Source organism: Coffea eugenioides, chromosome 6 (assembly GCF_003713205.1).
Source record: "Coffea eugenioides isolate CCC68of chromosome 6, Ceug_1.0, whole genome shotgun sequence".
Lineage (NCBI taxonomy): Eukaryota > Viridiplantae > Streptophyta > Magnoliopsida > Gentianales > Rubiaceae > Coffea > Coffea eugenioides.
The window spans coordinates 49,785,081-49,812,611 of record NC_040040.1 but is presented as its reverse complement, the minus strand read 5'-3'; the positions used below and the strand labels follow the sequence as shown (position 1 = coordinate 49,812,611).

Below are 27,531 nucleotides of genomic sequence, written 5' to 3'. Positions count from 1 at the left end.
AAACTCAAATTACTAATCGAGCGAGCTCGAGCTAACTCGATTGGAGGTTCGAGTCGAGCTCGATTATCATGTGCTCAAGCTCGAATCGGCTCGATTAACAGCTCTACTAACAACTTAGGTTAACCATTTTCATCCTATAGACTTCGCTCAGAAGTTGTTAAGCCAGCCCTTGGTCCAGGGCGTTACAGAGGATGGCTTGGATCTCTGCCAGCAAGAAGAAGAAGCTGTAAAAACCTTCTGAAAGTGATGCACTCTACCAGGTACTTATGCCTATACCACAGTAACATTTGCTTGCAAACTATTAATTACAGACCTGGTCTTGATTCAAGAAATGGTTGATTGGTCCATTGGTTTTATCCATTTTTGCAGTACATCTTAGAAGCTAGTGTGTATCCAAGAGAGGCAGAGTCAAATGAAAGAGCTTAGAGAATTAACAGCTAAGCATCAAGCATGGTGAGTCTCAGTTGATTGCCTCATTCTTATTAACTTTGGGTTGGTGGTAATGGGTTCATATTGGTGTTATCATGGAAATAGGAATGTTATGATTACACCTGCTGATGAAGGGCAGTTCTTGAACATGCTCATCAAGTTGATCAATGCCAAAAACACTATGGAGATTGGGGTTTACACTGGTTACTCACTTCCGCCTACAGTTCTTGCTCTTCCACAAGACGGCTTTTGTCAAGTCTGCTTTCAACTGCGTTTTGGACACCTTTTCCTAATCTTTGACGTATTTTGGCTGCACTTAATAATATCCAATTGGAATTCCAATAATAATATCCAATTGGAATTCCAATCTATATATTTCAATTTGATGGGAATCAAATTCAGCTTAAATATTTTTAAAAAAATTAATTTACAACTAACCCATAATGGTGAAAATTTAGTCTAACTGAAGAAACTCACAGCTAGTGAAAATTTGAATGATTTTTTTTTTTTTTTTTACAGTTAAAACAGATATCTGAAAATGTTATTCTTGAGAATTATTTAAGCATGCGATTTTTGGTCTTTCATGCTAATTTCAACTTCGAAAAGAAACAATTAAACATCCATTTTTGCAGCGTCAAACCGTAAAATCGAGATTCACTGATTAACTAATAATTTTTCACTTGATGTAATGCAAAAAAATCGAATGAATGGTTTGTTTGTAATGGGCCATGGACAATTGGTCGTTGAGAGAAAGCTACGAATTGGGTCTGCCCAAAATTGAAAAGGCTGGTGCGCTCATAAAATTGACTTCAGATAAGACCCAGCTTTGCCGGTGCTTGATGAGTTGATTGAAGATGTAATGCCCAAATCTAGCCCACCACCAACTACAGTATTGCTTTTATGCTTATTTGTGAAAAAGCACACTATATATGTGTTCAAAAAATTAAAAAAATATATTAAAGCAGTGGAAGTTATTGGTTTTACGCCTTTGAAAAATCTAAAAACATGGTAATCATTGGTAAATAATAAATATGAGTATTTTCTTCTTTCTTTTTTTTTTTTTTTTTTTTGCGTAGACAAAAATATGTTTTTTTTTTTCTGAGAAAATGACATAAATGAGCAATAAACCATGTAAATTTTCAAAATAAAGAATGAATAAGAAAGAATGTAGCGGCTTTTATAGTATGCAGTTCAAAAAGAATGTAGCAAATTTTATAGTACGCTTTTCAATATAATTTGTCATATTTATAGGAAAGTGATATTTGCACTCCCAAATTAGCCTCTTACACTCATTGAAAACATACTATTTAGCGAGTGAATTGAAGTGCAAGAAGTTAAAATGGGAGTGAGAATATAAATTATCTATTTATATCCTTAGCATTGATACATGTCTAAACACCACGCCTTCAGCCGTGAGCAACTGTTCGAGAACCTGCGCCAACAAGCTTGCCTGGTCTAAAGGCGTGGTCTCTTTCAGTGATAGATAGTCACGCTTCGATCAGCTAATGTTAATCGGTTACTGGTACTTTTGCTGTAAAATGCTGCCTAGAATGTCCATATAGAATTTCGGCGAGATGATGAAAAGTCACGTAGATATAATTAGACAAACAAGCAATAAGTTAAGCGGGGAGACTTTTACAAGTCTTTTGCTAGGCATTAAGTGAATGCAAAGAGATGGAACAAAACAAATTGAAAATTTTTATTGAGCTGTGGCACCTATAATCTCCGAGGGTAATGAACAAGAATTTTGAAGACCTGCTAGAATTCCAAGACCAGCAATCGTGTTTCAGTCACTCAAAGACAATCAAATTACGGGGGAAGGGATGGATTGGTAGCATGAAGGGGGACAGAGTAAATGAGAGGTCTCAAGTTTGAGACCTCCCACTTACCAAAAAAAAAAAAAAAAATCAAATTACCAAAAATAAAAAGAGTAATGAACTATAAAGAGTTATGGAAATTTTTTGAAAAAAAAAAAATTAGACTAGGAATATAAAATAGTCATAAAGAAGATGTAAATTTTGGAAAATTTGGGAATGGGAAATGGCTCTTCTGTGTTTCTGTCAAATGAACAATTTTAAGGCATCCAGTTAGACACAGATGCCCATCCAGTAACAGTTGACCAGTTGAGCATGTGAGACTAACCAGTGACCAGCCAGGCAAGTATGCTACTAAGCAATGTCCATGCTTTTCGCCTTTTCATATGATTCATTGCATTTCTACTTCTTTCCTCTAATGAGTACACTTGGTTATGTTTGCTACCCTGTCATATGAAACTTAAATTTTCTACCAGTGAATTATCCACCAGATTTGTCATATTGTTTGACATGCTAACATGTTGCTACCTCAGAGGTCTAAATTACTCCACAAATTTACTGCATGCTTATACTTGAGAAATGGAAATAATCATATAACTTGAGTAAATGAAACTAGTTAAAAAAAAATTTGTTACTATACACCAAAGAGATGCATCCAACAACCATGTAAGCATTGAAAATATTCTATTACCGTAATCGTCAACAGCCAAAATGAACTCTCTGGAAATAGGGATATCAAATTGCATGTAATAGTGTTCATCACATAATATGCTAGCATTAGTGTCTCCAAACCTGAGCAGTTAGCAAACTGAAAGGCAAATAGATAAGTATATTAAGTCTATGACAAAACACCTAATAAGAGAGTAGTAGACTAACTAAACACAGGCAAGTGTCTCAACGAGTTTGTTGGCTCCATTGAACGTGAAACTTGTCAGATTGAGTTCAAACATATTAAGATCAGCAGGTTCAATTTGAACTAGCTCTTCAACAGTCTTACCCTTGATATCGTAGCAAATGATTTTACCAGGCACTGATATAACTAGCCTTGGGTTCTGCCCTCTTTCATCAACAACAAAACTACGTACACGAAATCCAAATTTCCCAAGCATACGAAAGCCAAAATCCACATCGAATATACACTTTGGAGGATTTGGAGGCTTCACCAACAGTGGACCAAATGCACACAAAAAACCAAGATCAATGTGATACTTTGGCAACCATTGTGCAAAGTGACTCGCATTGGGATAAATATCCACCTCCAATTGTGAGATTTCCAACTCATAGCCAGTTGAGTAAATAAGCCATATATTACCCCCAGACTCACCAAAATACAGAACATAACCAGGCCCAGTTTCCTCATGACCATCATCCCACACTTGTTGACCATAATCATGCTTGAAATCATAATACAGTACATCCATTTCATTGCACCAAAATTGAATACCATTCCAAAACACGCCATCATGGAAAGAATACCGCCAACCGGGAGCATTAGATCTCTCACAGTTTTTCCAGACGCCATTTTCCGATGAATAGACAGTGTACCGGAATTTCTGTCTCCCTTCCACACCTGGCTTTTTCTCCCAAACACAGACCAGGCTATAATATTCAGATTCTAGAGGATCAAAACAAATATTAACCGCCACAATTTCAAACTTAGACCAGTCCATAGTATCAACTAAAGGAATGCGCCTACACTGGTTCGTGGTAGGATTAAAGACATAAAATCTCCTACTTTCATTCGCAGGCAAGAAATCAATACAAAATAACCCCTTACTGCTATGCATCCCCACAATTTCTCCTTCGACGTCAAACAAATTAGAGAAACGAGAACTGATCATACCTACTGAATTTAACTCCTCTTTGCAAAGAGGAACATGATAGAGCTTGGATTTCCCCTGTATTTTACGCAGCATCAACAGCCCAACTTCGGCACCAGGGTTCTTCCGAGAATGGAGGAGGCGGAAATTCGAGCTTGAGATGATAGAGAGCCAATCTTTGGACACGCATTGGAATCGCATTAGGGATTTCGCCGGCAAAAACAGTAAAACTTGAGTCATTAGATCTTGATTGTTGCCAACCACAATAGCTGATGACCATGACGACTGAAAATTTCGTTCGCCTGAAGAACTACCGTCATCGGAGGAGAGGTTTTGGTTATTTAAATTTTCCGACAGGATTAGGGTTTCGGCATCTAGAAGCTGCGTAGGGTTTCCAACTACGGAGCCATCTGCAGCACTTGCCATTTCTTCTCTTACACCATTATGATCAGTAACAGTTGTTTCTGGGACGGCTGGAGAAGGGATGGCTCTTTGCAGGCTGTCGCCGGCGACCTCGATGCCGGAGGAATAGCCAGCGGGCACCATCGGGATTTTGGAAAAGTCTCGATTTGATGACCGAGCAGAGGGTTTTGTATGTTTCTCATATATATCGTCACTTAACAAGTTAAACAGTAACACGTCGTCGTCGTCGTTTCTTTTGGTTGTCGTTAAACAGTAACATGCCGAGGGTAGGCATGTTGATAGGTAGGATTTGGGTTAGATCCCTTAACACGTCGTCGTTTCGTTGCCTGTTTTCGGGGTTTTATTTACCTCAAAGCTTAATAAATTTTCTCAATCAGAAGTAATGATCATGTAAATCAATAACGATTTCAGAATTTTTTTTCCTTTTGGTAGAAAAATTAGTGTATGTCAAAAACAATAAAACATGTGTATCTTATCCATTAGCACGATTTACATTGAAAGTTTGATATTGATTTGTTACATTCATCTTATAATTGTGGTTTACATTCTCATTACAAAAAAAAATTTAAAAAAAAGAAAGAAAAAAGAAAAACTTGTTGACATTCATCCAAGAAGAATAAATCTTATATACACTGAAAGTATACATACACTATTACCATTGGATCTATAACATGTGTATAAAAATTGAATTTCAAATTTAAATTTACATAATTATTATTCAATCTTATATACACTGAAAGTATACATACAATATTACCATTGAATTTATAACATATGTACAAAAGTTGAATTTTAAATTTAAATTTTACATAATTATCATTCATCTAATACTGACAGTGTATAGACCGTCAATTTAAGAAAAGATTAATCAATTGAAAGATTCGACATTGATTCGATTATGTACCTAATAAAATCAATGTTGCTGTAAATTCGCATACACATCTTTGCTGAACGGGTACACATCTAGTAAGTGCGTGCCACTCGCAAATGTATAATTTTCCATTCAAAAATGCTCCGAATCCAAGATGGACTCTATATTAAGTTAAATTCCCTAGGGAAAAAAGGCTTTTGATGTATGGAAATTTGGCTACTTTATGACCTTGGCCGAGGCTAGGCATGTTGATGGGTAGGGTTTGGGTTAGATCCCTTTAATTTAGATTCAAACTCATTTAATTTAATTAGATCCAAATCCAAATCCATACCTTTTTGAGTCTGAAAAAGTAAGTCCATACCTAAATTCTTATGAATCTGAGTATCCAATAGGTATCAATGGGTATTTTCTGAACATACTAAAGTAAAAATGTATTTATAATATGTAGAGTTCATAAAAAATATAAATACCATCTAATTTTTGTTTTCAAATAATAAAATTAACATTCAACAAGTTGAATGAATAGTGTGAACTTAAAAAAAGAATTATTATTGACTACTTCTATATATTTTCAAAGACTCAACTGCATTTACATCCAATATTTCATTTATTTGCCTTTACCTTTTCCCTTTTCCTTGAAAACATTTGTACAAATTATAACGACAACTAGGATTAGCTTTTAAAAAAGAAAACAAGCATAACATATATAAAATATTAGTCTTATTAAAAAATATAATTTTGCACATCTTTTTCTTATTTAAACCTCAATGTTGGTAAATGTCTCGCAATCCAATACTAAAATAGTGAATGAGATAAAAGTCATTTGACTAAGGACCGATGGCAAATAAATAATAGAATAAGAAGATTTATAAACACTTGTTCATTTTTTCTTTAATTCAATCTAATCATCAGTAGTCACTAATGTTTCAACCATATTTAGAAGTAACTTGGCACGAGTTTCATCAATCACCCAATCATCAACACTAAATGCAGATTCTGATGCTATAAAATCTTACTGTATTTGATACAATAGCTATAAAATATTAGATTATTTTATAAATTTACTAATATATATTATTTAATTAAATATATATGGGTCTAATTAATGTCTGGTATGGGTCTAGATTTGGATATGAATTTTAGAAAACCAAACCTTATCCAGACCCCACGACTCTCTCACAAGATCTAGGTCTGGGTAGGGTCTGGATTTAAGAAATTAAATCCAAACCCTACCCAAATATATTGGGTTTGGGTTGATTTTGGATAAAATCCAATCCATTGACATGCCTAGCCAAGGCCTAATTAACATTAAACTAAATCTTAGCGGGAAGAAATGAGAACTTTTTTAATTGGTTTTGGCATTAGGGACAAATTAAAGCTGAATTCAGAAAATTGAAAATTCAATAGCATAGGCACTGTTAAGCTTAAAATTTGAGAGGCCAAATTAGATGATTGATAAAAGGAAAAAAAATGAACAATTTTTAGGCATCCAATTAGACACATATGCCAATCCAGTAATAGTTGAGCATGTGAGATTAACCAGTGACCAACAAATTATGCTACCAAGCAATGTCCATGCCTCATGCCTTTTGCCTTTTGATATGACTGTTTGCATTTCTACATTTTCATGCTCGTTTTTTTAAAATCATTTTGCATCAAAACACAAGAAAATTAAATCAACAGATAATATGAAGATGCTATTTATAGAACATGTCAAATTTATGTGAGCTTGAAATTAGTAAGAAAATTTTGAGATAAAATGAATTTTCTGTGGGGCAAAAGTGATAATTACACCTAATTAAATCGGTTTGAGGACTAATGAAGAGATCGAAGGACCTAACAAGTTGGGAAAAAAAAAACGCTAACCATTTATAAAAAAATAAGTCAATGAAGGATGATCTCTGTCTCTAGTTTATCAAAGGCATCAATTGGAATCAGAGTTGAGAATGGAGTGGTGAACGTAAAACAAGATTTTTCTTTATTACTTATGGAAATAGTACATATTCAATTGAGTTTTTTTGTTTGCTTTTGTTTTCATAGGAATGTTTCTTATAAGATTCAATGTACCTATAGGTGGCAAACCAACCCACTTAACTAAATTTACCTATACCCGCCCATGAATAGGTGGGTATAGGTATCTTAAATTTTTGTATATGAATATAAATGGGTTATCCAATAATACCACCGTCAAACTCAATTAACTCATTTAGAATTCTCTTCCCCTAAGTCTCTTCTCTTCCCCCACCCTTTTTTTTTCAAATATTTCATTTTGTCATGATGTTAACTACTTTTGTTTCACTATTATTATTATTTGTTGGTTTTATCTTATTATTTTATTTTCTCTTAATTTGTTAACTTGCTCACTTTTTAGCATTACCAATTTATGACAAGTTTTAGCCACTTTTCTTATCTTTCTAAAATGAAATTTTAAATTTATATATGAAAAAAATGTGAGGGGTTCAAAATTTTTCGATTAAGTTTTTATATTAACTTTTATAGTACTTAGTTCAAATTTTTTTATTCTTATTATTCAATTATTAAATAATATGTAATTTTGTGACATAGAGTATAAATGGAAAAAAATTGGTAATTAGGCTTATTGAACATTATAAGTAAATATTTAAAATTAATGGTGGGTACAAAGAGCGGTATAAATTGATAACTTAGTTTGAAAAAATAAATTTAAATGAGTTTACAAAAAATTAAAATAAATGGGTTATAAATGGGTAATTGGGTTACCCAATTCATTTTTTGACTTATCCATTTATACCCATCTAATTAAATGGGTATAAATGGGTTGATTCATTTATACCCATTACCCATTTTACCCAACCCAAACCCGCCCAAGTCACCCATTTTGACACCTCTAAATGTACCTAAGTAAAATTTAACTTTATGAGTTTTTTTTTAAACCATCTCACCACTTCTCACGTTTTTCCAACTCTTAACTACAGACTCAAAATTCGAACCTTGAACCTAGCAACGAAGAGAATTTTAAAACCTTATTTAGTTTGCAATTTTCTATGAAAAAAATTTTTATGTTTAAAAAAGGGGGCCTACAAATCCTAAACCTTTATGAGTTTATATTTAGTTATTGTTAAGAATTATATCAACCGGAGAATGGAAGAAAACTCAACTCAACCTATATATTATAGTTGGTGAACAAAAAAGAAACAAAAGAATTTCATGTGTTGGACATTGTCAGGCATGGAATCTAATCTGAAAGACGACATATCAGACGGGGGCCCAGTTTCAGTCTTCACTCGTGCCGAATAATTCCAATGAAGGAGGCCCAAATTTGTTGCTGAGCACAGAATCAGTGCTGATGGGCTGTCATGTAGGCCCACAGGGATTCTTCTTCATCCTTTAGGGAGGGTCCATTGGATATCCTAAATTGGTTGACAAAGGTGAAAGCATTGCCAATGATCATGTTAACCAATTCAAAGTTTTTATTTTGGAAAAGAAAAAAAAGTGAACCACTTCATAATGGTAAGCAGTGTTTGGTAAATGGGTATGTATGCCAATGAATCAATATCAAAGTTAATGATACTCCATTCTTATCGTTGGATATACCATCAATAGAATCACTCAATGGGAAAGAAAATATTTGATTTTGTACATCATTACTCCCCAATTATAATTTGGGATTTAGATTTATAAACGTATTCATAATATGAAATCTATCTTGCTAGAGGAGGGTTTTTAGAATTCTTCTCACTACTAAATTTAGGGTTCGAATGCTGAATCTGGCGATTGTGAAAAGAAATAAAAAAAAAAGAAGCCTATTTGTTTTCGACAATTCATACACTTTCATACACATAGTGAGGTTTATGATTCTGATCTCCATTCTGAAATGCAAACAATACTCTCCTAAAATATGTATTTAGCATGAAAATTCATAAAAATCAAACGAAATCGTGTCTCGAATTAATTTTGTGATGGATCAAATGGCGGTGAAAAAGCTAAATGAGTTCCATTATGTTTGCCCTTGTAGGTGCGAATTGCAAATATGTTTTGGCTTCTTTGGAGTTATTAAACCACGTCTTTAATCGTGCCATTTTTACTTGCCTAATTTTAAAGGCGTACTAATTCAAAGGATTTCGCGTTGATTTTGTGATGGATCAAATGGCGGTGAAAAAGCTAAATGAGTTCCATTATGTTTGCCCTTGTAGGTGCGAATTGCAAATATGTTTTGGCTTCTTTGGAGTTATTAAACCACGTCTTTAATCGTGCCATTTTTACTTGCCTAATTTTAAAGGCGTACTAATTCAAAGGATTTCGCGTTGATCGGCTGCTGCTGCTGCTATGTGTGAACCACTCCCTAAAATGTACAAATCAAATTTAATCAAGATCTGAGTTTACATTCTCCTCGTTATCAGGTTCAGAATTTGAATCTTGATCTGATAATAGAATGTAGGAAAGAGAGGGAGGTTAAAGAAAAAAAAAAAATCTAGTACACGAACAAGTAACAAGTCAATCAAAGAAAACTTCAGAGTTTTTTATGAAATTTTTTACTAGAATGTGGCACCTCCAATCTATGAGGGCAATAATCAACATGATTTCAAAACACATGCAACGATTCTAAAACCAGCTGTTGCGTTCAAGTCACTCTAAGAAATTATACCATAACAAAAAAAAAAAGAAAGGAAAAAAAATTGAATAACAAAGAATTAACATATCAATGGCTTCTAAAACTTTTACACACAATACAGATAATTAATTTTAATCTTGATGATCACCAGAACCTGACAACAGATTAACCATAATCTGCATTGCTTTGACTCTCATCTGCAACGCTAAAACATAATCAGCAGCCTCTTGGAAAAGAGCATCAATTTCCCTTGACTCGCTATTTGGTATTAGTTTCTTGAGGATCCTCACTTTTCTTTGAATCCCATTGCCAGAAGTTCCTACAGGCCCCCGTCTTCGACGTTCCAGACAAGCCCTCCTCATCATCAGAAACCTTGTTCGAGACCTGATCTTCATCTTCGTATTGCGGCCATTTCTGAAGCCAGAATGATCAGCTGCACATCTTCTCTTCTTGTCTTGGAGTTCTAGGACTTTGCTCAACAAAGGATTGACTAAATTGCACTTTCCTTTGATTAAGAGATTGCTGGAAATGAGGAAAGGTTGATTAGGAACGCCCATGATAGATGGTCTGATCAACTTCAAGAGACCACAGAAGACTGAGATGGATAAGAAGATGAAATTGCTGTGGATAGCGAGGCAACCCTTGTTGGGATTTTATACTGTCTTGCGGCCACATGGATTGAAAGCCTAAACAATTGTTAGATGGAGTCGATTCAGGCATCGGTGTGCACATGCATGCATGTTGAGGATAGGGGTATATTATAGGGGTCTATTATGTAATTATGTACATGCACTAATAGGATATAAATGGTGAAAATTATATAAAATATGCATCTCTTCATTTATTTATCTCATGCAATGTGATTCTTTTTTCTCAATGATCAATCTTGTATTGTTGTTGGTGCACTCTACCGAAATGTATGGATGAAGTGTGCTTTTTTGAAATTAAAAAAAAATTGCATCAAGGAAATTTACATATTTTAGATTGGAAAGACTTGAGAAAACTTTCAAGGGTTAATTTTAAAAGGGACCCCCAACACGAACGAAGTCTTATCACTTTGCCCTCTTGAATTTTCAATTGCATCAATTTCTCTCATGTAGTCTTCAAATGTTTTTTCAATTAAAAACAATCGACAAATAAGTCCCCATCCTTCTTTTGTTTGCTTACATGGCATGCACATGTTATCGACGAATCAATCAAATCAGCACTAAATATTTCAAGCATGATTTTTCTTTTCAAAAAAATGCCATTTTTCGATGAATTTCGATACGCACAACTATTGTACATATCATCAAAAGAAGAAAAAAAAATTAGATGCCTAATAGAGTTGCGTGCATAGAAAATGCCTTGCACTTGCACATACACATAAGGGTATTTTTCAAAACAAAATAAGACTTTAAATGTGTCATTTTAAACTGAAAGAGGAATTGGACATTATCTACTTAATGTATTTCAGTTTGGTTGAGAAAATTTACATGTCACATGGAGGAAATTGATGTAACTAGACATTCAAGGGGCAAAGCGATAAAGTCGGACCTTTGGAGGGGCTGTTGTGAAATTAATCCAACATTCAAATGAAAAGTTTCTGTGGGTCCTCTGTTACAAAATGATTGCTTTGCACAGAAGCAATTAGCCTAGCTTCCAAGGTGATGGGAAATTAGGAACGTGGGAATATGGGATATGAACGAATGTTGGTTGGAGCCATGGAAGTTGGAGGGTGCAAGGAGGGCCAAGTACACCTAGAGCAAATTGCAATGAGATGTAAGCATGTTCTCCAGCTCAATCAATCAATCCACATGCATCCACATGATTCTTTACAATAGCCAAACTTCCTTGATCCACATCCTCCCCCTTTCATCACATGATTCTTGAACCACCGCCCGCTTTCATCACATTCACCACCCTCCTCCTCATGCACCTCATCAAAATGTACAACCTGGATAATATTCCTTCTTCCGACTTATGTTTCCAAGTTCAATGGATATGTTGGTAGATTACATGTTATAATGCGGAGAGGGTTGGGAAAGGTGGAGTTCAGAGGCCTTCCATTTCTTGATTCCAGCTCAATTTAAGTGGCATTTGTCCACGTATTGGCCGTTTAGAGCACTGAGTTGAGGCGGTTGATCAAAGTCAAGCCTGTATATTTTGTATATTAGGCTCCATGTTCCCCAGACAGGAAGCCTAGCTAGTGATTAAATAAGAATTCATATTGAGAGGCCAACCCTCAATGGATATCTCATACCTGTCAAAGTTTCTCTAACTAAAATTGCAGTATAGATTGGACTAATCCACTTTGCATCCCTAACTTATAACCGATTCTTACCTTGCACTCCTGAGAAGCTAATTGTGGATGAACATCTGTCAGTGCTTGTCTGAACAAGAATGTGGTTCATACGTACTTATGTTGGATGACACCAATGCAATCTGTAGAAAAACAATTTAGCATATGGATCGTTGATATCATTTGTCTGATTAAATTTCAAAGGTCAATCTTTGTTGTAGATGTTACATGAAAAATATACATATTTAGACTCAAGTGTAAATTTATAGGTCTTTGGTCTATAATTACTGTTCGAATATGCAATTGTTCAAAGATAATTGTTCGAGCTTCTAGTCTGTATAGGGTTCTGATTAGACCGTAGAACTTTTCACAAGCATATTTCATGAAAATTCTAACTTTTTTTTTAATTAACAATATCTCACATAAGACAATTGTTAAAGGGGAACTTCTATCAAATTATATGAAATATCAATCAATGACGGAACTAGGATCCTTGGCTTGAGCGGGTGAACTTCATACATGCATATGCTTTATAAATAGGGATAACTTCAGAAACATCCCTTGAGGTTTCTTACTATTTCTCTTAGTTCTCTTGATATTTTAAAAATTACACTTACCTCCTTTGATTTGACACTTTGGTAACCAAACTTTAAAATAGAGTAAAAAAAATTTGATGAATACCCTAAAATGCCCTTATTTTACAAAGTTCAATTTGTTCTTCTAAATAAAAAGAGTATCAAGTTTTTCATACTAATATTTGTTATTTAATAATTAACTATAACAATAAATATTTTGCTATAATAGGGTATTTTTCATAGTGCTTTACTAGGAATATAAATTCTTTTTAAGATAGAGAAAAAGTGCTATTTTGTTTCTTTTAAAGTTTATGGATTATTTTTTTTAATAAAATTTTATGGACTAGTTTAGTGGTGGAACTATCATAATTTGGTAATGATTTTGGGCCATTTGTTTTTTATTATTGTTGACTTATCCTTGATTTTGATACCCCAAAAAAAGAGCTACAAAAAAAATTGGAGGATATTAAAAGTTATCAAAAAAAATTACTAGTTTAACGTTCAATTTGAATATGTATTAGGGACAATATTGATAGTTCTTCTATACTTCTAATGAAATATAAGAGAAATGAATAAGAAGGAAAATGGTAAAAAAAAAAAATCATAAAATCCATCCTCTTCATAAACAAGGCAACAAGAGAGTTTTATTAAAAATATTAAGGTTAATATTGTTATTTTAAATGGACAGTGGAGGTAGGTATAATTTTTAAAATCTTAGGGGAGCCAAGTGAAATTATTAGAAACCTCAGGGGAGGTTTCTAAAATTATCCCTTATAAATAACTTTAAAAAAAAATTTAATTTTGAGGAGCCCATAAGATTGTAGTTGTAAAGCATATTAAAGAAAACTTTCACGCCATTAGAGGACCAAAACATGAATTTGTAGACCCTGGGGGGAGAGGTGTTGTGGCAAATTCATATATATATATATATATATATATATAACTCTTGTGATCTTTCTGGTTTAGAAATAGCTGTCGTAGTGAAGAATACTGGATGAGAAATGATATTGGTGTTATTTATGTTTAATATATAATACTTATTTCAATGTCTAATTACTGTAATTGAATGCATACCTATAATTAGTTTTCTCAGAAAAATTATGATAACCTGAGATTTTCAATTGTAAAGACAAAACAGAGTAAACGAGACAAGGTCGCTTACTAGTACAAAACAAACGACTACTCGATGATACCAAAAAGACTGGGAACAGAAATTGCACGCTGACACATTGCATCAAAATGGTAACCCTGGTTTTGGCATGGTGCTAGCAAAGGAAATAGAATCCAAAATTTTGTTTCGCACAGAACCCACAATAGAACATTACTGGCCTTTGAATTCTATCAAATGGTTGATTTTGACAAGTCCGGTTTAACAAATGCTGGACCAGATTGAGGTAGTCTGATTGCTTGACAGAAACTTGATCCTGAGCAGAGAAAATGGAATATCAAGAAGATTCAACCATGCAGAAAAGGGCTAGAATTATTTGTAATAGTACTTGTATATGAGTTCTTAGCATTCAGAACTTTAAATTGCAACTTAGCAAGTGCAGGTGCTCAGCTTAGTTCTTAATCTTCCAAGATCTTGATTTACAAATACCATGCACAAATTTTTAATGTACCAAAGCACAAACCTTTTAATCCAAGCAATTTTGGATGCTACATGAGGTAAGTTTGCATCTTTATAATGCAAGCTTTGCAATAATAAGAACATATGCAACAAGGAGCTATAAAATTAAGACTGTGTTGTGGGAAAATATCAATTATATTAGAGTTTTAAGGTTGTCTAAGGATCTCCAGCCGAATTTATGAGATGTTTCGACCAGCCGAATTGATAAGATGCTGGCCACTCCTGTTCATTGCCAACTAGGTTTAAGGTGGAATCCCAAGTTCTTAATCATGGTCCGAAGTTAAATTGGGGGTTTTTTTTTTTCATCTCATATAAGATTAGGGTAAATTACAAATAACTCTTTGTGGTTTCATATATTACCATATGATCCCCTAGCATTTCAAAATGTCAACTTTATTCTCCTGTGATTTCAAGTAAAATGGAAACTTGACTAAAAATAGCCTATAAAATGTCATTAGTTGAAATACTAATAGTGTCGTTACTTAAATGCTAAATCAAATGACGATTTAGTCACCTTATATAAAACTACAAGGGGATTGCGTGGATAAATACAAAAACTATAGGGGGTAAAGTAGATATTTATGTAAATCATAAGGAGTTAAGTAGATATTCTGCTTTCATCACATGCAATTTTAGAATGCATCTCATATACTTGCCGCAACTTAACTGATTGTGCATTTAGTCCATTTTTCACTTTGTATAAAACCACGGGGGTTATATAGCTATTTTGAAACCTTAAAAGAGTCATTTGGAATTATGCAAAATTGTAAGGGAGTTATATTTAATTTACCCATAAGATTATAATTAATACCGAGTACACTTGGGTATGCTAAAGTCTTACATGTGCACCATAAAAGTGTAAACTCAGTAAATATGCACAGCATTAATTTATAGCTATCAATGCAATTGCTAAGACGAGAAACTTATGAATAAGATGGCACCACATCGAATAAGATGCTTTTGCAAGACAAAAAAGAAAAAGTTGATTTGCTTACTTCTGCTGAATAAGATGGGCACCATATTGAATTCTCCAGTCGGAAACTAGCATCAACTTAAGATATCAGGACTTCAAGGTCCTCATTTCCCATGTCCAGTTGTTCACAGAGGATGCTTTTGGCTGAATTACTGACTCTTGCGCTGCAGAAACGAACCTCAATCATCTTCAAGGTGGGAACATCTCCAAAACAAGGTGGGATTTCCTCAAGTCTGTAACAATGTCTCAGAACAAGCCGGTGTAGGCAGGGGAAGGACTCAGTTGAGACATTAATCCACTTTTCAATGTTCAAATTGTACAGTTCTAAGTGTTTGAGGTTTGGAAATTGTACATCTTCTACGTCCCATTTTGGACCTGAAAAAGCATGTTCTCTTAATTTGAGAACCTCAAGATTGGATAGTTGTCCAATTGCTGAAATTGCCCACCAGGGCAGGCCAAGCCTTGACAAAGTCAGCTTTTTGAGAGTTCTTGGAATTCCAAATGCTCGGAATTGATCAAACCCGAGACATGAAGCTTCCCATTGAATTATTTTCAAGGACTCTAGCCTTCTCAAGGAGTCGAACAATGATCGATACTCAAAAGGGCAGCTGACGCCTGACTGTGATTTTACGAATATGCAGCTGAGTTTTCGAAGTGCTGGTAACCTTCCAAATAGCTTCATTGTAACTTGTGGATGAGAAATCCTAATTGTTGACAGAACTTCCAGGTTTGATAATGAATCAAAACTGTCATAATCCTCAGCAAAAACAAAGTCAGTTTTGACATCCACATTCCTCAAACTTTTCATCTTCCAGATGATAGCTGGGAACACAATCGATGTCACAGATTTGATTACAAGAGTTTCAAGGGTCTTGAGGTTCAGTATTGATGAAGGGACATTTTTAAACATACCCCTGATTTCCAAGTATCTCAATAGAACTAACACTGTAATTTCAGTTGGAAAATAACTGCCAAAAAAGATGCCGCCCAAATGTAACACCTTAAGATGCTTGAATCTGTCAAAAGATATAGAGGCATTAGAACAAGGGAATAGATTCAAAGAATTTGCAGCGAAGAATAGAAGAGAGTGGATGCGAAGGCCATCAGGTCTGGACTTGACAAAATGATCCCAATCGCCATAAACCATTAACCGATATTGGTCATAATTAACGGGATTCAGTAAAAAATGAGGAAGATCATGTCCACCAGAGATGCTGACCAACTGAAAAAAGTATTCTTCTTTTGCTTTTGCTAAGCACAAATCACGGAAAAGATCATGAATGTAACATGTTTTGATTCCGCCTGTGGAACTTCTTCCTGTAACAATTACTAGACTTCTCCTGACTAAATCCATAAAGTACTCCTTGGCCACATCTTCCAATCTCTTTATCCCAGTTCTTCGTACAAATCCTTCTGCAATCCATAGTTTGATCAACTTTTGAGCGCTAATTACTTTATCTTCAAAAAGTGCTCCAAAGTAAAGAAAACATGTTTTCAGATGATCCGGTAAATGCATGTAGCTTAGCTCTAATATGTCCATGTACCCTTCACTTGCAAGTCTTGAACCTAGATGTTCAGATATTTGCTTCCAATTAATCTTGTTATGTGTCTCCCTTGTAAGGAGACCTGCAATAACAACAATTGCCAGAGGTAGCCCTTTACACAGTTTCACAATGTGCTCACCAACCTCGGACAAATGTGATGGACAATCACCTTTTTCTAGCAGCTTCTTTTCAAGTAACTCCCAACTTTCGTCATTAGATAGTGGACGAAGATGATGTGGTTTCGAGTTGGCCTTAACTTGCAAAGCCACATCGTGGATTCGAGACGTAAACATAATTCTACTTCCATTGTTGTCATCTGGGAAGAATCTTTCAATGTCATACCAGGCCTTGCTATCCCAAATATCATCTATAACAATGAGGTACTTATGTCCCTTCAAACATTTCCAAAGCCGTTCACCTAGGTCTTCATCACTCATTGTAATTATTGTATCACGTGTGACAATATGACTTAAAATGTCAAGCAGTAACTTTCTCTTTTTATATACTTGAGAGATGCAGCACCAGGCACTTATGTGAAAATCATACTGAATTAAAGGATCATTATAAATTGTCTTAGCCAAAGTTGTCTTACCTTGTCCTGCCATGCCCACAATTGTAACAATGTCACGCCGTGCTGATCCTCCCCTGAGTTTATCCATTATTGTTTCTGCTACATCTTTAAACCCCACCACAATTTCATCAAGTTTTGAAGTATTAGCTCGAGCTGGAAGCGTCCTACTTGAGTCCTTGTTGCCACTGATTTTTCTGATGTAGACTTCCTTACTTTTGATTTTCCTAAACTCATTTTTAATGAGCTTAATTTCTTCTATGACATCAGAAAGACATATAACATGGTAGCAAATTTGACCATCTCCAATCAAGCAAGAGTCAATAACATGTTCTGCCCGGTATGCCACATTGACAATTTGTGTCCAAAGAGCACTGAGTTCCTCACAGTCATTTTTCAGCTCCAATATATTGTTGAGATCTGGCCTGACGGATTTCAGCTCCTCTTGGATTGCTCCAACTTGATGTCTTCCAAAGGAAAACACTTTTGCCTTGCCCTCCAATGTTTCCTTCAGTTTTTCCAACAGAGAATCAATGAATCCAATTCCATTTGTCAAGGGAGACTTGAACCACCTCAACTTATGAATATCTTGGGTATAAAACTCCCTTGCCTTTGCCTTGACTTTATTGATCTCCAATAAGAATTCTTCTACATAATCTGGAAAAACATCCCTATCTTTTGCAATGTGCTCTTTCCTCCTCCCTGAAAGGAATGAGTGCATGAGAAATCTAACCTCATCGACAGAGACACCTGTTGGTGTCAGAGCCCCTTTCTTTGGTGATTCCATCAGAAAAGCAAGCAAGAATATTAACCCCTCTTCAAGAACTTCTCTGTAATTATAATCTCTAATGGAAGCTGGTAGAATTCGTAAGAATATATCGATGTAGCTACCAACAACTTTAGCTGTCAGAGAACTATAAGTATGTTGGAGATGCATTTCTATCACCTTCTGATTGTTCTGATCCATAGGATCTATCCACAGCAAAAGTGATTGGCAAGCAATGCTATTAATCCAAGCTTGATTGTGAACCAAGAGATGATCAATCAAAATTTCATGCCTACTGCACCTTATCTCCGCGAGAACAAGAAGTGATCTCAACAACCTGAGCTTCTCTTCCGAGGATCCCATCTGCTCCTTCACCCAAAGATTCATGTTGGCTTTTGAGCTGACTAGATACTCCAGATTCTCGATGATGCAGTCCAGGAATTCAACCATATCATAAATCTTGCGAGGCTGGATTAATACAGGTGAGCGTTCTAAAAAAGCAATACAGGATTTTCTGATCTTTGGCTTATAAAGCTGAACTTTTGCTAGTGCTGTAGACACAGCACGATGGAAATGTGTATAATATCTCTTGTAGTTTATAGAAAGACTAAAATCAATTCCGGCCCAAACATTGTTCATGGGAAAGTTCAAATCCGCACCTGCAAGAGTTGAAAAGCACCAGAAATAGCACTTCAGGAACCTCAACTCCATCTGGAGATTTTGGATTGGATGTTTCCTTCGAAGAGTTAAGCATGGATCGGCCAGCTGCAGTTCCAGTGTTTTTAAGACACAATCAACACAAGTAGGAAACATTTCTTCTTTTCTTAGTACTCTTTGATTTTTTTCCACAGACTATAAAGCAAATTTAGAGCAGGGCTCTCAAAAGAGACAATTCCCCGGAGGACCCGCTATTAAATTTGGCACTCTAATCGGCTACTATGTCCATCGTCTGTATCGAACAGATGTACAGATGTCTCCGTTTTTTTCCTTTTGGTTTTTGTAAGAAGTTTATTTTTGTGAAATTTAATTAAGGTATTAAATTGTTAAAAATGGACATCTGCTTTCTCTCATTCTAAACCCATTAAAATGTGCCGGCTTGTGAATTGAGCCGTTCTAATGAGTTTTTATATTGAGATGTGTAAAACATGGAGTTTAGCATCGTTGCTGGCATAAAGACGGCAAAAAAGCCCACGATTCGAACCTTAAAGCTGACAACAAATCACTGGACCAACCCCAATAGTCGACGTGAATTTAACATAGTGGGCATTGAAAGTTCAAATATGAAAGAGTCAATGATAACTAACTTGAAGCATTCAAGATTTCAAAGAATAAAGAGGAAAAGGTAAACCTTCCACAAGAGAAGGCAATGAAACGAGCAACTTTGAAGGAATTGCGAGAGCTCAATCTCTGACTCAAATGTACCTTGGATGAATTGACCCAAAAAAGCTAGATGTGTTGACAATCCAGATTGTTGTGAGTTGATTCCTTTTAAGTGGTTTTGAAGGAAAAAAATCACAGATTACAAGGAAGGATTCTAGAGTCTTAATTTTTAGAACTAGAAGATTTTCAAGCTTGATTGGTAATGGTATTCTTTAACGATAATTTAACCATGTATAACTAAGATGCAACTTTTTGCGTTTAAAATTTGGGTGGATGCTCTTTTCATGGTCCAAAAAATTGGTGTACGTGTTTATTAATTTTAGGCAAATGTAACCAAAAACAAGTTTGGGATGAAGGTTTTGGATCTGTGAGGGACCAATTCATCATTTTAAAAGTGAAGTGTTATAGAAGTACAAACCACAAATATCGACAGAACAAAATGTGAGAAACTACTTTGGCAATTTTCCCAAGACTCCCAATGGCTCGAAAGCTAGAAAAACAGCAAAGGTTTCTCAAAGTTCACTCCTCCTTATGAACTTTGTCTATCAGAACTTGGTTGAAACTTGTTCCTATTTTCATTTTTCACTCAAAGGGTCACAAAATTGTGAAACAAGTAAGGAAAAACAAACTTCAGTCCATTTGGATTTCATTTTAATAACAGTGGTTGACAAAAATAAAAGAATTAGAACCAAAAGAGAGCAAAAGGATACAAAGGTTTACAATTAACAACAAAGTTAAAACAGATTTCTACACTCCATCTTGTTTATGATGCAATATTCTTCCAGCCAATATGGCTGCGCCAATCACCTTTCTCATAAGGAAAACAACTTCATCCACTGAACAAGTGTTCCCTTTAAAAGTTCGTGCACCTGACTTGTAGAATCCATTCACGCAATTGAGGAGATTTTGGTTGCACTCTTGGCTAAAATAGTCATCTGCACAATACAAATACAAATACAAAAAATATAATGTAAAAATATGAGTTTCTAAAGTTGGACCCTCCCCTAGTACAGGCTAGTATAAGAGTAGTGTAAATGTTATCGATTGACTAAGGGTAAATTCCACTTTACCCCTCCTGTGATTTAGCATTTTTTTACATAACCCCTCTATGGTTTCAAAAACTATACATAACCCCTTTATGGTTTGGATTAAAGTGTCAAAGTGACGGGAAAGATCATTCGTAACGGAGTTACCTAAAATATCAAAAATACCTTTATGTAAAGTTGAAAATTATTTATTAACCAAAGGGGGTTATGTGTATATTTTGAAAACCATAAGGGGGTTATATGGTAAAGTATTAAACCATAAAGGGTTTATATGATAAAATATAAAAATCATACGAGGTTAATATGTCATGTATTTATAAGGGTAGTTTTGACATTTTTAAAAGTTCCGTTACGAGTGACTATTTCTGTCACTTTGACACTTTAATCCAAACTATGAGGGGATTATACATAGCTTTTGAAATTATAGGGGGGTTATATAAAAAAAGGCTAAATCAAGGGGGGTAAAATATAATTTACCCAAAAAACAAAAAAGGGACACGCGATAAATTAGTTTCTTTTGTTTTTTTTGGGATTTTCCTTTGTGGGCTTCATAATTTAATGCACTAAACTATGATTTGAATGGTAAAATTTTGTGTCTGTCTGGGCCTTGCCCTTGCTGCCATGGTTCAATTCAATTTTGTTTAGTTGTTGTATTTAGTAGCTATCACAGAAGTTGGTGTAAAAGTCATATAATTGTACTCAGACCTTATGCACCTGTTCTTTGCAGTACAATATCATTATATGTAGCATTACAGCACATTCTGGAAAAATACTAATAATAAACAACAGGTGACAAACACAAGAATGCAGAATTGTCTATGGATCAATGATCCAGTTTGATGAAAAATGCTACTCTATGGATAAAGGCTATATATATATATATATAAATAAAGAGAGGCAAATTTTATTAATAGCATACTAAATCTGCTTCAAGAGCAGAAATAACAAAGGAAGATAGAGAGTCATTCCACATACAAGAATTTGGAATTCATAATATATTCTTAGCTAAAAGGTGAGCGACCGTATTGTTATTTCTAAAAGTCCAAGAAACCTCCCAAGCTAAGAAATTATGCAAATGAAAAATAACGTCTTCAATAAGAATATCAGAGTATACACTCGTCTGGGAGACGTTTGAAGTGGCTTGCCATATTTTTTGGGCCAATGGTGGGAGGGAAGGTTTGATCCCCTAACCTCCCACCCCACCACCCCACCAACTTTGATGGTGGCCACTAAGCTAAGAGCTCAGTGGTTTAAACTTTAAACCGTGTGATCATCATTTTGTGGAATTGTGTATGTTTCTTAGATTTGTGTATATCTATTTTTTCTATTTATTGAGTTACAGTGCAAGAACAATATTTATATCTACAATAAATTTATAAAAGTATATACTTGCTTAAACACATACCTGCTCTGTGTTTTATTTTGTCCTTATTATCTTTCTTGAAAAATCAATACTAATTAAAAAAATTTGACCAACTATCACTGAAACAGAGCCTTTATTCCCCCCCCCCCCCCCCTTTCGGCTATTAATCTTGCAATTCAGGATAAATACCCCACTACCAAAATTGTTATAATTACACTTTTTTGATACTCCCTCTGTTCCATTTTGATAGTCCTAGTTTTTTTTTCACACAATTTAAGAAAAAATAGTTAACTTTAGAAAATACCCTTACATTAAATAAAGTTGATTTTTCATATATCAATATGTTTTGGAAAATCTAAATGCATTAAATAGGATAGGTTATATTCAATACTAACAATCTATATTTAATAAAGTAGTTTATAGTAATAACAACTTACATTAAATAAAGGTATTTTAGAGAAATTAAAAGACAACTACATTCTTTAATTGAAAAGTGGACTATAATTTGGGACAGACCAAAAAGGAAAAACTGGATTATCAAAGTGGGACGGAGGGAGTAAATAAAAAGACTTACTGTTTTTGCTTTGAATGCATTTATCATGCGCCATACAGCAAGCGTCTAAACCATCACATGGCGCCTCCCCTGGACAACCGCTATACAGAAGCCCACAATACTTCCCATATCTTAGAAATGGAGCAACTGCAAATTCAATAAAATTTCCAAGAAAACTTAGAAATTGATCAATTTTCTTGAAAAAAATTTAACAAAAGCTGAGAGGGATTTGAGAGGGAAGATTCTTTACCTCCACAGAACGTGGATTCACACGTACTGCTACACTCTTTTTTCTACAAAATTCAAGAACAGGAATTATTGAAAGGAGAAGCAAAAGGGGTGATTTAAACAGAGGAGGAAGTTGGAGGGCAAACCAATTTGACGCCTGGATCTAATTGCAAACCAATATTCAGTGCATTAGTAGGAATAGCAGAAAACTGAAGGGTGAAAAGCACAAATGTGAGAAACTGTGCTGCTGCTGCTGACTTCAATGACTCATGGGGAGTAGAAGCCATTGAAGATATGAGTTTGCAGAAAAAAATGTAAATGGAAGCTTTGGTTTGCTTAAAAGCTCTGATTTATAGGAATAATATGGTTCTGGGAAGGGGGGGGGGGGGGGTGGAAGAAGAATGGTGTAAGGCGACTATTAATTGCTTAGGAAAAAGGGCATTAACTGAGTCAGAGAGGACTCATGGAAAGAGGTTGGCATTTGTCTTGTAACGTCTCGTGACATGTTTTTGTAGTGTTATGCTGCTGTAATCACACTTCTCACCAACAACTACAAGAATTTGTTTCTATTACGACACTGAATTAAGTGTGGATTAAATAACTTGACGAGTTTTTGATATCCTCCAAGGGTCAGGGCCTCTTTGAGGTTCTGTTTATTTCTATCTAGCCGTCTAATTGTATAAATTGACACAATTTTATATATACTAATAGTGTATACACTATCACCGTTAGATTCATGATACATGTGCAAAAGTTGGATTCTAAATTCAAATTTTGCATGGTTATCAATCATCCAAAACTGACAGTGTAGGAAAGATTAATCAATATTGTTTTTAGTATAATCGTGAGTTTCATACCAACTCAGTTATAATTCATGTTTGTATCAAAATTGTATCAGTTTACACCGAAAATTCTATCAATTCATACAACTGAAGTACAGAACATAAATTGATACTCCCTTCGTCCCACTTTGATAGTCCTGTATTCCTTTTTCATCTGTCCCAAATTGTAGTCCACTTTCCAATTGAAGAATGTAGTTGTATTTTAATTTTTCTAAAATACTCTTATTCAATATAAGTAGTTGTTACTATAAACCTACCCCATTTAATTAGAGTTGATTCTTTTTTTACCATCAATTCAAGTTCCCATAAAGTTGTACCATATTTAATGTGAGGGTATTTTAGGAAAATAGCAATCTAAATTTACTTTTCCAACAAAGTTAACTACTTTTTCTTAAACTGTGTGAAAAAAGAAACGGGACTATCAAAGTGGAACGAAGGAAGTATAATTTTGATGTAAACTAATATGTTTTTAGTATAATCGTGAGTTTCATACCAACTCAGTTATAATTCATGTTTATATCAAAATTGTATCAGTTTACACTGAAGTTCTATCAATTCAAACAACTGAAGTACAGAACTCAAATTAGAGAGGCTCCATTTCCGATGGTCCATCTCACATGCACAAGCTAGCTACCGGAGCTAAATCAGTTAAAATAAGGCTTATATTCTGCTACGAGAAATGTTGAGAAGAAAATGCTAAAGTAGATTACAAGAGTTGTACAAAAAAATTGTTTGGTTTATGTCCCAGTACGATTAAATATATACCACGAGGAGTAAGTGCTTTTGGAGTAGTTTCTTGCTTTAAAAGTAGGGAAAATGACATGTTTCATCCTTCACATTTCGCAAAAATATTTTTTTCATCCCTCACTTTTAAAATGAAGCAAATTCATCTCTGACATTTAAAAATTAGAGCTATTACATCCCTGAACCTAATTTTCAATCTGAATCAAACCATCCAATAATCCAGTAATAAATTTCGAAAATAGAATCGATAGATCATTCGGTCAACTTCATCATATTCACATGACATTTATTAAACCAAAAAAATAAAAATTATAACATAAAAGACCATTCTTTGTCTTGGAATAGTAGAGTTTTTTTTTTTTGTAAATCTTTTCATGCACCGTTAGTATATCCGCTTGCGAATCTAGATGTGTATCATAAATATAAATTTTGGTGTTTAAATTTAAATTTAAATGATATGGTGGTACATAAAACCGTCAGTATATACAATGATAATGTAGGAAAGATTAATCTTTCTTTTTTATGTTATAATTTTTTATTTTTTATTTTTAGGTTCATTAATAAAAGTTGACAATTTTCCCTTAAAAGTATAGTTACAATTAGTAAAAGTTGACACCAACCAACAACATTACTATAAGAAATTTGAAAAGAAAAAGAAAAACTGCTAACTATATTGCGTGCTACTTTCTCCTTTACAACTAGCTTCTTCCAAGTTTTTTCTACAATTTAGCTGTTGTTGGTCTGTTTGTGGTTAATAGAATAGAAAGATCTATAGAATACTTCTCAAAGAACATTGCCAGGATGTTACACCACCTGCATCCGTGAAAGATCGGTAGGTAATGTAACCTTTTAAAGCAAAACCTTGCACTCATGTTACGCCACCTGATCTGTTTCAGCTTATATTGGTAACAAACATCAACTAGTTTTATAAGATTTTTTTTTAGTGCAAGTGGGAGGAATTGAATCCAAAACCTCTCACTTACACTCCTTCTCCCGAATCACTCAATCCATCTCCCAACTAGTTTTATAAGTTGAATATTCATTTTGCAGCGTTAATCACAAATAGAACTATCAATGGGGTCGGGTCAACCCGAGTTTAGCCTGAAAAAACTCACTGAATCTAAGCTTTAATTGAGCCACGCAGAGCTTGGGTCTTAATATTAGGTTCGAATTAAATGTGAGTCGAGTTTGAACTATATTAGGCTCATGCTCGATTAAAACTCGATCCATACATGAGTATATTTATATATGTATAATATATATATAATAATATCTATAATTTATAATTATACATATTACGACATAAAATGTTAATAAATTATATAAATATTTGTATTAATTCATAATTATAAAAAATATATATAATATATAACTATATATTTAATTATAAGTTTGAGTCAAACCCGATTTGAAACCAAAATTCATATCATAGTGTGAGTTGAATTTGAGTCTTTTAATATGAGCTCGAAACCCAAAAATCCAAAACCCAAAAATTCATATAATTTGTGAGTCAAACTTGAACTTGCTAAAGTCTGACTTAAAAAACCCAATTGACACCCTTAATCACAAAGGACACACAAGATAACCTAATTGAGTAATTAGTATTTTGTCACTCATGCAACCAAAAAAATAATGCAGTTCATTTGTTTCTCTTAAATGATTTTTGTCCTATAAGTAATATCTTTCTTTTTCTTTTGAACTTTTCTTCTTATACACATTTCATTGTTGCAATGAGGTATGTTTCAAGGATTGTTCTCAGCTGCATAAGATTCTGCAAAAAGTTAATTAATTAGAATCAGCAAGAGCTATTCGTTGGTATATTGTAGATTTTATTTCTCTCCTCCTATTGACAATTCTAAATTCTAGCACAAAAGCAAATAAGAGAAAAAAATAATTTTCTTGGGTATTTTTAGAGAACTTTTATTATAGTCCCTTTTTTTTTCTTGAAAAAGTACATGTGACATAACAGGGTGGTTGGAAGATGTGTTACAAATATTTTTTAAAATCAATAAAAACTCATCCTCGTACATTTGTTTTTGGAAAATTGACTCTACTATTCCCTAAAATCCTTGCTTTCTTTTTCAATTCTTATTAAAAGCATTCTCATGAACAGGTCAATTTAATAAAGTTTTCTTAGGGAAAGAAAACATAATTGCTTTTGTTTCTATACTCTTATTGAATCCATTATATTGTTTTATTGCCACGTGCCGACAGAGGTTAACAGGTGTTGCTTAGCTGTTATTATATGGTGGAATTTTTCTTTGTTTTTCTTTTTCTCCTAAAAAGAATGATTTTAAATGGAAATTGATAAATTAAGATAAGGAGATTTTATCATAGGCTGTATTAAGATTTTATTGACGGGTAAGTAACAGACTTCCCTTTAAGGTAATTAATGGAAATCAATACTTATTAAGTCTGTAGATCGCATTAGGAAAAATAGGAAATAAAATGAACAGTGTCCAGTCACATTTGTTGCCAGAATATTTTGCCTTCTTCAATTAATTAACGTGATATTATTTACATTGAGGTTTTGGCTCAAATCTTGTTTTTATTTCTCCCTAAATTAAACTTTTCTACGCTTTGTAAAATGATCAATACAAAACAACTTTTGGTATACCATCTTTGTCTCTCAATGGTTCTTTCAAGTGAGCCTGTTTTGATTGCTATTTTTAGGAGTTTTTGTATAAAAAAAATACCTTAATAATTTGATGTATGTGATGTAAAAAATTAATTAAAAAATATATTCACAAAAAATGTAAAATTTTTTTGAGAAAAATCACGGACCATTGGATTATGACTTTTCAATTCTTATCCACCCCATTCTACCCTTAAATCCGTACATCCCTTGCTTGTAATTTTTTCCCCGTCCACACAATAAATTTTTCTCTTCTACCGTCAAAAAGAAGATTCTCTGATTCTGGTGTCTAACATTGTGCATGACATAATTGTGTGGTTGCATGGAAAAGAAGACAAAATGAACAGAAAAGATCTGTTTTTTTTTTTTTTTTGAAAAACAGAAAAGATGCCCTGCTTGGATTGTGATTTTCTGTCAGCAAATTACGTCATTTTCGGGTGATCACATTTTTTTATTTT

At 34.0% G+C, this 27,531-nt stretch overlaps 4 protein-coding genes across 4 annotated transcripts; all 4 read right to left on the bottom strand.

Moving 5' to 3' along the window:
• Positions 1-3,118: 3,118 nt before the first annotated feature.
• On the bottom strand, positions 3,119-4,609 carry LOC113774345 (F-box protein At5g07610-like). Its single transcript, XM_027318891.1, has one exon. It carries the CDS (start codon positions 4,607-4,609, stop codon positions 3,119-3,121), a length of 1,491 nt encoding a protein of 496 aa, XP_027174692.1.
• Positions 4,610-10,079: 5,470 nt separating this feature from the next.
• LOC113774344 (transcription factor PAR2) lies at positions 10,080-10,505 on the bottom strand. Its single transcript, XM_027318890.1, has one exon. It carries the CDS (start codon positions 10,503-10,505, stop codon positions 10,080-10,082), a length of 426 nt encoding a protein of 141 aa, XP_027174691.1.
• Positions 10,506-15,483: 4,978 nt separating this feature from the next.
• On the bottom strand, positions 15,484-19,095 carry LOC113774343 (putative late blight resistance protein homolog R1B-14). The gene has a single exon (XM_027318888.1). It carries the CDS (start codon positions 19,093-19,095, stop codon positions 15,484-15,486), a length of 3,612 nt encoding a protein of 1,203 aa, XP_027174689.1.
• A 1,181-nt stretch (positions 19,096-20,276) lies between these two features.
• On the bottom strand, positions 20,277-23,220 carry LOC113775243 (phospholipase A2-alpha). Its single transcript, XM_027320033.1, has 4 exons — positions 22,999-23,220; positions 22,875-22,917; positions 22,646-22,771; positions 20,277-20,597 (listed from the first exon to the last, which is right to left on the bottom strand). Exons 1-4 carry the CDS (start codon positions 23,137-23,139, stop codon positions 20,410-20,412), a joined length of 498 nt encoding a protein of 165 aa, XP_027175834.1. The 5' UTR covers positions 23,140-23,220; the 3' UTR covers positions 20,277-20,409.
• Positions 23,221-27,531: the final 4,311 nt, after the last annotated feature.

What these genes read in the sequence shown, in the direction of transcription:
- LOC113775243 (XM_027320033.1), bottom strand. Translation starts at nt 23,139, where the DNA reads ATGGCTTCTACTCCCCATGAGTCATTGAAGTCAGCAGCAGCAGCACAG. An exon ending in TAGATCCAGGCGTCAAATTG is followed by an intron (nt 22,918 to 22,998) that starts GTTTGCCCTCCA and finishes TGAATTTTGTAG; the next exon opens with AAAAAAGAGTGTAGCAGTAC. An exon ending in TGAATCCACGTTCTGTGGAG is followed by an intron (nt 22,772 to 22,874) that starts GTAAAGAATCTT and finishes TTGAATTTGCAG; the next exon opens with TTGCTCCATTTCTAAGATAT.
- LOC113774345 (XM_027318891.1), bottom strand. Translation starts at nt 4,609, where the DNA reads ATGGTGCCCGCTGGCTATTCCTCCGGCATCGAGGTCGCCGGCGACAGC.
- LOC113774344 (XM_027318890.1), bottom strand. Translation starts at nt 10,505, where the DNA reads ATGGGCGTTCCTAATCAACCTTTCCTCATTTCCAGCAATCTCTTAATC.
- LOC113774343 (XM_027318888.1), bottom strand. Translation starts at nt 19,095, where the DNA reads ATGTTTCCTACTTGTGTTGATTGTGTCTTAAAAACACTGGAACTGCAG.